The 10,532-nt window shown below is 42.5% G+C and overlaps 1 protein-coding gene across 1 annotated transcript; it reads left to right on the plus strand.

Moving 5' to 3' along the window:
- Positions 1 to 1,626: 1,626 nt before the first annotated feature.
- LOC112236005 (glucoside xylosyltransferase 1-like) lies at positions 1,627 to 9,227 on the plus strand (the record flags this gene model as incomplete). Its single annotated transcript, XM_042312487.1, has 5 exons — positions 1,627 to 1,782; positions 4,580 to 4,586; positions 4,965 to 5,088; positions 5,744 to 5,916; positions 7,614 to 9,227. Coding segments are annotated over 5 exons (628 nt in total), but the record flags the coding sequence as incomplete, so codon positions are not given.
- Positions 9,228 to 10,532: the final 1,305 nt, after the last annotated feature.

Genomic DNA, 10,532 nt, shown 5'->3' on the forward strand with positions numbered 1-10,532 from the left:
GCAGTAATCTCACCATGGCAGAACACAACACACACACACAACACACACACTGACTGTATGGTGTAGTAACCTCACATGGCAGAACACAACACACACACACAACACACACACTGACTGTATGGTGTAGTAATCTCACCATGGCAGAGCAACACACACACACACACACACACAACACACACTGACTGTATGGTGTAGTAATCTCACCATGGCAGAACAACACACACACACAACACACACACTGACTGTATGGTGTAGTAACCTCACCATGGCAGAACACAACACACACACTGACTGTATGGTGTAGTAATCTCACCATGGCAGAACAACACACACACACACACACACAACACACACTGACTGACATGGTGTGTCTCACCATGGCAGAACAACACACACACAACACACACACTGACTGTGGTGCAGTAATCTCACCATGGCAGAACAACACACACACACACAACACACACACTGACTGTATGGTGTGTGTCACCACCATGGCAAGAACAACACACACACACACACAACACACACACTGACTGTATGTGCAGAACCTCACCATGGCAGAACACACACACACACAACACACACACTGACTGTATGGTGTAGTAATCTCACCATGGCAACCTCACTGACTGTATGGTGCAGAACACCACACACACACACACACAACACACACACTGACTGTATGGTGTAGTAATCTCACCATGGCAGGAACACAACACACACACACAACACACACAGTAACTGTATGGTGTAGTAACCTCACCATGGCAGAACACAACACATGGCAGAACACAACACACAACACAACACACACTGACTGTATGGTGTAGTAACCTCACCATGGCAGAACACAACACACACACACAACACACACACACTGACTGTATGGTGTAGTAATCTCACCATGGCAGAACACAACACACACACACACACACACACTGACTGTATGTAGTAATCTCACTGTACACACACACACAAAACCTCACTGACATGGCACCTCACCATGGCAGAAACACACACACACACACACACACTGACTGTATGGTGTAGTAACCTCACACCATGGCAGAACACAACACACACTGACTGTATGGTGTAGTAACCTCACCATGCAGAACAGCAGATGGGTCTGTCAGCACTGTGGGCTGGGGCTGGCATTCACACTAGTGATTTGTCCGTCCCTAAAGAAGCAGAGTACAGGACCTGACAGCTCATGTATACAGTGGAATAATTGCATAATGCATGTTTTTTTGTGAAGCATTTCGACAGAGGGAGGAGGACATGGGGAGGCTGCTTCTTCAGGGAGTAGGTTTGACTACACCCACAGATTGCATTCAATGCTGTATGTTCTTTTAAGTATTAAGCTGGGTGGTTAGTGGTCACTGCTTCCGGCCTTTTCACTTGTTATGTTGGCCTAGTTCTGTTTTCCCATAAGTGACGTCATTGTTGATTGCTGTATCCAAGTTTCCAGCTTTTTCAAACGTTATTGTCGACACTTTACATGAAGGTGTACTTTATAAATGGCTTAGAAACGGCTAATTACTAGATAGTTTGTAAATATAACACATTGGTTTTTTTCGCTAAACTCTTCCCTGTCTCACTAATGGTACGGTGCTCCTACAGGAAGCCCCGTCCTGTCTCCCAGCTGGTTGCTCAGCGGGTAGCGCCGCAGTTCGCCTCGCCCACGCTGCTGCCCAAGAAGGACAAGAAGGACAGAACGGACCAGGAGAAGAATGACAAAGAGCCCACAGTGAAGAAGAACAACCACAAGAAGATGAGGTAAACATTCACAGATAAACAACTGTTTATCATGAACCTGTTGCATTTAACCTGTAGTTGTAGTAGTATGGTGTGATTACTAGTAGTATGGTGTGATTAGTAGTAGTATGATGTGATTACTAGTAGTATGGTGTGATTAGTAGTAGTATGATAGTGTGTTGTAGTAGTAGTAGTAGTATGATAGTGTGTTGTAGTAGTAGTAGTAGTATGATAGTGTGTAGTAGTAGTAGTAGTAGTATGATAGTGTGTTGTAGTAGTAGTATGATAGTGTGTTGTAGTAGTAGTAGTAGTATGATAGTGTGTTGTAGTAGTAGTAGTAATATGATAGTGTGTAGTAGTAGTAGTAGTATGATAGTGTGTTGTAGTAGTAGTATGATAGTGTGTTGTAGTAGTAGTAGTAGTATGATAGTGTGTTGTAGTAGCAGTAGTATATGATTGTGTAGTAGTAGTAGTAGTGTAGTAGTATGGTGTGATTACTAGTAGTATGGTGTGATTACTAGTAGTATGGTGATTACTAGTAGTATGGTGTGATTACTAGTAGTATGGTGTGATTACTAGTAGTAGATAGTGTGTTGTAGTAGTAGTAGTAGTAGTAGTATGGTGTGATTACTAGTAGTATGGTGTGATTAGTAGTAGTATGATAGTGTGTTGTAGTAGTAGTAGTAGTAGTATGATAGTGTGTTGTAGTAGTAGTAGTAGTATGATAGTGTGTTGTAGTAGTAGTAGTAGTAGTATGGTGTGATTACTAGTAGTATGGTGTGATTACTAGTAGTATGGTGTGATTACTAGTAGTATGGTGTGATTAGTAGTAGTATGATAGTGTGTTGTAGTAGTAGTAGCAGTAGTATGATAGTGTGTTGTAGTAGCAGTAGTAGTATGATAGTGTATTTGTAGTAGCAGTAGCAGTAGCATGGTGATTACTAGTAGCATGGTGGATTAGCAGTAGCATGACAGTGTGTTGCAGCAGCAGTAGCAGTGTTGGCGTGTCAAATAAAGCAGCAGCAGCAAAATGCAGCAAATGACAGTGTTCTAGTAGCAGTAATAGCAGTATGATAGTGCAGTAGCAGTAGCAGTAATAGTAGTAGTATGGTGTGATTAGTAGTAGTATGATAGTGTGTCGTAGTAGTAGTAGTAGTAGTAGTATGACAGTGTTTAGTAGTAGTAGTAGTGTGATAGTGTTTAGTAGTAGTAGTAGTATGATAGTGTTTAGTAGTAGTAGTAGTATGATAGTAGTAGTAGTAGTAGTATGATAGTGTGTAGTAGTAGTAGTAGTAGTATGATAGTAGTAGTAGTAGTAGTAGTATGATGGTGTGTAGTAGTAGTAGTAGTAGTAGTATGATAGTATTTAGTAGTAGTAGTATGATAGTGTTTAGTAGCAGTAGTATAATCGTGTGATTAGTAGTAGTGATGTGGTGGTTTTTAGTAGTAGTAATAGTGTGATTAATGTGTAGTATGATAGTGTGATTAGCAGTAGTATGATAGTGTGATTCATAGTAGTAGTAGTATGATAGTGTTTCATAGTAGTAGTAGTAGTATGGTGTGATTAGTAGTATGATAGTGTGTTGTTGTAGTAGTAGTATGATAGTGTTTAGTAGTAGTAGTAGGATAGTGTGATTAGTAGTAGCAGTGACAGTTTTTAGTAGTAGTAGTAGTAGTATGATAGTGTGTAGTAGTAGTAGTAGTAGCAGTAGTAGCATGATAGTGTTTAGTAGTAGTAGTAGTAGTATGATAGTGTGTGTAGTAGTAGTAGTAGTAGTAGTAGTATGGTGTGATTAGTAGTAGTATGATAGTGTGTTGTAGTAGTAGTAGTAGTAGTAGTATGGTGTGATTACTAGTAGTATGGTGTGATTACTAGTAGTATGGTGATTACAATAGTATGGTGTGATTAGTAGTAATATGGTGTGATTAATAGTAGTATGATAGTGTGTTGTAGTAGTAGTAGTAGTATGATAGTGTGTTGTAGTAGTAGTAGTGTAGTAGTATGGTGTGATTACTAGTAGTATGGTGTGATTAGTAGTAGTATGATAGTGTGTTGTATTAGTAGTATATATGCAATCCCAGAACAACAGCAATACCTTGTGAGATGCTGGAGGAAAACTGTACAAAGTATCTATATCCACCGTAAAATAGTTTACGACATGACCTTAAAGGCCATCAAAGGAAGAAGCCACTGCTCCAAACAATCGCCATACAAAAGCCCAGACTAACCGTTTTTGCGAACTGCAGCATGGGTGACAAAGTCGTACTTTTGGGAGAAATGTCCTCTGTTCTGCTCAAAGGAAATTAAAACTGTTTGGCCAGAATGACCATCGTTTATGTTTGGGGAAAAAGGGGGAAGCCGAAGAACAACCATCCCAACCGTGATCCCAGGCTGTATCACAACTGACTGTGATCCCGTGGGACAAAAGTCCCCATAGGGCAACACACATTGCCACGAGCGTCGTCCATGTTCTGGGAGGGTTTGGCAGGGTAAGTGCCGTGCATTGAAAATAAGGACTTTGTTCTTAACTGACTTGCTATTTAAATACGTTAAATACATAAAATTAAAATGCTATAACGTTTCCTGTGTATATCAACGAATGGGTCCACCACGCCAAAGGACACTCTACGTCAACTTGACACAACTGGGAAGCATTGGAGTCAAATGGGCCAGCCTCTCTGTGGAACGCTTTCTCACACCTCTTTAGAGTCCAGTCTCACTGACAAATTGAGGCTTTTCTGAGGAGCAAAAGGGGTATGTAACCCATATTCGGAAGGTGTTACCCCATGTGTGGTGCGTACTCTGTGTATCACCTAGACCGAGGGTGTATAACTAACTCCAATGGAGGGCTCAGTTCTGGCAGGTTTTTGTTTTTTTATTTCCTTTCAATTATACCTAGACAACCAGTGTGGGGGTTCCTTACTAATTTAGTGCGCTGAATTCGTCAATCAAGTACAAGGGAGGAGCAAGACCTGCCGACACTCGACGCTCCGTGGATGATGTGAACGAATGGCTAGATAGGTTATCTATCTTGTCTATAAACCTTTGAGTATTTACCTCCTTTTTAAACCTCTTGTGTAATAACATTGAATGAATGACAAACAAACATCATAATTAAGATGTTTGCACAGGCACTTTTGATTTTACACTTAGCTCGTTTTCCACAATGTAACACACACTCTGTCCTGTTCTGTGTGATCAGAATGACATGGCGTCAGTGGGTCTGAGGTGGGAGGAGCTGCTGATGCCCCTGCTGCAGAAATATAAACTAAACATGACCTGGGGAGACCAGGACCTGCTCAACATCATCTTCCATCACAACCCTGGTGAGACTCACAGCTCAGTACCTCCCTTATTACACCACATGATGAGACACATGACATATAGACAGTGTACATGGTTGTTATAGTAGAAACATCAAATCAAATTCATTTATAAAGCCCTTCTTACATCAGCTGATATCTCAAAGTGCTGTACAGAAACCCAGCCTAAAACCCCAAACAACAAGCAATGCAGGTGTAGAAGGACGGTGGCTAGGAAAAACTCCCTAGAAAGGAGTCACAACCTTGGAGAGACTCTACTCTCAACACACAGCTGTTTAACACATCATTCAATATGATTTTACTGCTGCAGTTTAATTATTTGTTCATTTTATTTTCTATTTTTACATAACACTTTTTTAAAGCATTGTTGGTTATATGCTTGTAAGTAAGCATTTCACTGTAAGGTCTACTACACTTGTTGTATTCGGCACGTGACAAATAAAATGTGAATTGATTAGAAACATGAACCTTTTAAATGTAATAGTTGTGGCAGTTATCCCAGCTCCGGCCTTGCAGGGCAGCAGTGTCTTGTCTTATTGTTTACCTGGGTAATAAGATGTGTGTCGAGATGATCAACTAAAAGCTCCAGGGCCATAAGACAACCGGAAGTATTGGCTTTGTGCCCCTCTAAACTAGCTGTCCCTCTGTCCCTCTCCAGAGTGTCTGTTGGAAGTCCCCTGTCACTGGAACTACCGTCCAGACCACTGTATCTACGGCAGTAACTGTGGCTCCGCGGAGGAGGAGGGTATCTTTATCCTGCACGGGAACAGAGGAGTGTACCATGACCTCAAACAGCCTGCCTTCAGGGCCGTCTACGACGCCATACGACAGGTAAACTAAACGATCACAGATCAGTGTATTCTACGACGCCATACGACAGGTAAACCAAACGATCACAGATCAGTGTATTCTACGACGCCATACGACAGGTAAACTAAACGATCACAGATCAGTGTAGTCTACGACGCCATACGACAGGTAAACTAAACGATCACAGATCAGTGTATTCTACGACGCCATACGACAGGTAAACCAAACGATCACAGATCAGTGTATTCTACGACGCCATACGACAGGTAAACTAAACGATCACAGATCAGTGTAGTCTACGACGCCATACGACAGGTAAATTAAACGATCACAGATCAGTGTAGTCTACGACACCATACGACAGGTAAACTAAACGATCACAGATCAGTGTAGTCTACGACTCCGTACGACAGGTAAACTAAGCGATCACAGATCAGTGTAGTCTACGACACCGCACGACAGGTAAACTAAGCGATCACAGATCAGTGTAGTCTACGACGCCATACGACAGGTAAACTAAGTGATCACAGATCAGTGTAGTCTACGACGCCATACGACAGGTAAACTAAGCGATCACAGATCAGTGTAGTCTACGACACCATACGAAAGGTAGGCTAAAAGATCAAAGATCTACGACGCCAAATGACAGGTAGGCTAAACGATCACAGATCAGTATTTCAGCCCGCCTTCTGGGCCGTCTACGATGCCATACGACAGGTAAACTCAACGATCACAGATAAGGGTTTACAGATGGGAAAACAACTTGATTGTCTTTCATTGATTGTGTGTTAGATGTGTAAGGAACTGTTTGTTTGTGCGTCCAGACCACGTCTATGCAGATCTCCACAAGGTTTAGTGTTGAGCGAAACAGATTTCCTCATCAGGATGTGTTCTAACTGATCACAGTTGTTTTAATGATATCGCCGACACTGGGCATTTGTTTAATGACATCATCAATGTCCAGGTTCGTATTGCTTTCCTATAACTAAGGGTCGAGCGTCTATCAGAAAGATGCCTGGTCAATATTTCGTCCTTGCCTCTCAGTACGCCTGACACACACACACACACACACCTCATACATAATATGTGAGAGTATTAAAGCCACAGTTAAACCAAGGCCCAGGAAAGAGCAGTAAAGTTTTAGTGCTGATGGTTCATGTAGAGCCTCCACTGGCACAGTGCTCCGTCATCCTCATAAAAACAACACACACATTGGAAATGGAGCTCTATGGCCGGGGGGGCGGGGCTTCACTTTTAGTAACCCGATATCAGGGACTAAACCAAACGAGAGGACGTAAAATAGTCATCCCCTTTGATTTCCTGTGAGGGCTGTAAAGGTACTTCCGTTATTGGGAAGAGGAGACTGATTGTGTCTGTAGTTGGACCGAGGAGGATAATAAGGTGGGATTTTTCTCTCTCTACATCACCTCAGCAGCTTCATGGACATTTATTCCAAGGAAAAGAAAGGTTGGAAGTCTTTCTTAGGCTTTATACAACTATTAAACATGTTTCACTACCTGTCTATTTGATCACACATTAAAAGCAGGCAATGATGTGAATTGTAAAATGGTGAATTGTACTGATTGTAAGACGCTCTGTATAAGAGCTTCTGCCAAATGACTAAAATGTAATGAATTTATGGCCACAGCTGCAGTAGATATCTAGAAGTGTGGACTTCACGTAGTGGCTGTTTGATAACAGAATGCTCTATGTCTCAGTACTCATTTAGGGAGGATCCTGTGAGCTCTCTGCTGGTCCCACTGGAAGAAGAGCTGTTGAAGACGACCCGTTCATACTGTGGTAAATCACATGTTCTGTTTACTAAGAGACTGGCTCACAGCCTGGCCAACGTCAACAGAGATGCTCAGCGTCCACATGGATGGTAGTCTGAAGTCCTGGGCCTCCAGGCTGTCCTATAGTGTTGTCATGTTCAGAGGTGGTAGCCTGGGTTCTGTTCATTAGAGCACACTGTAGCAAACCTTTTGCTACGGATAACTAAAATGGGCGTTTCTTATTGGACAAGTTGAGCTAGTGCCTACTCTGTTTCATTTTGTCGTCTTCTGTTTCAAGAATACTTGGCACCTACAGCTACATGGCTGAATGAATTTATTTATACATTTTATTTAACTGGACAAGTCGGTTAAGAACAAATTTTAATTTTACAATATCAGCCTACCCCGGGCAAACCCTCCCCTAACCCGGACGATGCTGGGCCAGTTGTGGGCCACCCTATGGGACTCCTGATCACGGCTGGTTGTGGGCCACCCTATGGGACTCCCGGTCACGGCCGGTTGTGATACAGCCCGGAATCAAACCAAGGTCTCTAGTGACGCCTCTAGCATTGAGATGCAGTGTCTTAGACCACTTCGCCACTCGGGAGGAAGAGACGAGATGGATGTTGGTGACTTCATATGCAGGAGATACATACTGTGTGAAGAATGATGTCGCTGTCATCACTACAGATCCCACATCTTGTTCAGCGTTTCTCTGGTCATAGTCATCTGTATAGGAGGCTATATGACATTTCCAATGCTGCCGAGGCTCCTCTTTAACAGTGCTGTCTGCTGTATTCAAGAGGCCTTGCTCTCCATATTGGAGAATGTGGTCTTATCCGGCCTGCAGAACATGACTAAACTCAATCAGCCTTCCTAAGCTCAATGGTACCTCTCCTATTGACAAAGAGCTACTCTGAGCCCTCTGCCATAATGTGGACAGCATAGTGCCATGGGAGAAGAGGAAGGCACAGACAGGAAGCTGTTTTGGAGTTGGCTTGATCGAAAATGCACTTTTTCAATGGCAGTCTGTTATTAGTCTTTCCCCTTTCTACTTTAAGATAAGAGGAACAAGATACGGATTCATGTGACTTCTGGATGTTTACAGTTTATTGTCGTTCTTTAGGTTTTGTGTCAATTTGTTTACTTCAGAAATAGTTACAACCAGTACTTGTCTTTGTGTGTTATTTTGTTTGTGAAGGTTTTATTAGATGTGGTATGGATGAAGCCGTCCGGGGATGGATCTGTTTCAGACACATTGTCAGACATTTATACCAGTCTTTATTACTCTGATGTTCTGCTCAATTCCCTCCTTTAAACATGCTGGAACATTGTCTTTGAAGAACCACTTTACTCTGCAGTCAGTCAGTTTTCATGTGTTGTTCAGGCGACAGATCGGTACATTCATTTGCGTTGTGTTTTATAACTAATGCCAAAGTTCTTTTCACTGTTGAATGTATATTTGAAACATTGACCGTCAAAACAAACAACTTCCTTCTGTCTGTCAGAATGATCTTGAAAATGTTTAGTTATTTTTACAATACATATCTTCCTAATGATTACTTTGTGTATTTTTTATGTGTAAACAGGTAAATGCAGTATATTTTGTACCAGAAAGGTAGTACTCTGTCTGCCACTGTATCTTAACCAACACGAAATGTATTCTGTTAAATCCAGTAGTACACAATTTGACAGCTTGCCACCAGATGGCAGCATTGCTGCATCATGAACAGCAGTTAGCTGGACTAGAGGAGAGACTGTCAGGTTCACCTATTACATGGAGGGGGATTCATGACTAAATGTGGGACAAATGTACACCGTTAACTAAATGTATGCCGTCAAAATATCTATGCAGCAATAATGTTATGGGGCGCTGCCTGTGTGGTTTAGATGGGAGTCAATCTGTCAATAAATCAGGTATAAATATATGATTGTCCCTACAGTTAACAGCTACGTAGTGGAGGTAGTATTTACAACTATTCACTATGTCAATATGAATGCCTGATATTCCCTGCCATCGCCCTAATAACTCCTGTGAACTTGTGCTTGGCTTGCGGCTTGTCTATTGTCTCCATTGATTGTGTCACATCACCTCCACTTCAAGCAAACGATGGAACAAACTCCTAACCGCCTGCACTGTTCCTTATGAGATGATCAGATTTCCACTGATACTCAGCATCTTTTACATTTATTCTGCGAAGGTCAGGGACTTGAGCCAGATTGATGGCATGTTTCTGTCGCTATTCCTCACAGATCAATATAACAGTAAATACCCAGTGACCCGGCCGTGTGGGGCCCTGGTGTCTGTCTGCTTTGAGCTGCTCATAACCTGGAACTGATGGGCCGTTAACATAACGCTGTAGGGCGCCCAGCTCTACTGCCATGGCATTGACAATATTGAATGGTGTTATAGTGTAATGCACCTTCCCATCTATATAGTCATGTCTCCATCCCAAATGCCACCCTATTCCCTATGCAGTGCACTACTATTGAGCAGGTTCCTATGGGCCCTGGTGAATGGTAGTGCGCTAAATGGGGAATAGAAAGGGAAAGTAAAGGGGGGTACCCTGCATTTAACCCCTCTGAATCAGAGAGGTGTGGGGGGCTGCCTTAATCCACATCCTGGTCTCCGGCGACCAGGGAACAATGGGTTAACTGCCTCGTTCAGGGGCAGAACCACAGATGTTTACCTTGTCAGCCCGGGGATTGGATCCAGAAGCCTTTGGGTTACTAGTCCAACCCTGTAACCAGGAAGAGCCATTTGGTATGGAACCCATCCCTTTACTGCTGTGGTCTGATTCATAATGTGACGAAGCTTCATTTACCACTTCATCTGTAAGAGGTTATCAATTACTTTAATTGACC

The sequence above is a fragment of the Oncorhynchus tshawytscha genome, unplaced genomic scaffold (genome assembly GCF_018296145.1).
Source record: "Oncorhynchus tshawytscha isolate Ot180627B unplaced genomic scaffold, Otsh_v2.0 Un_contig_10433_pilon_pilon, whole genome shotgun sequence".
Lineage (NCBI taxonomy): Eukaryota > Metazoa > Chordata > Actinopteri > Salmoniformes > Salmonidae > Oncorhynchus > Oncorhynchus tshawytscha.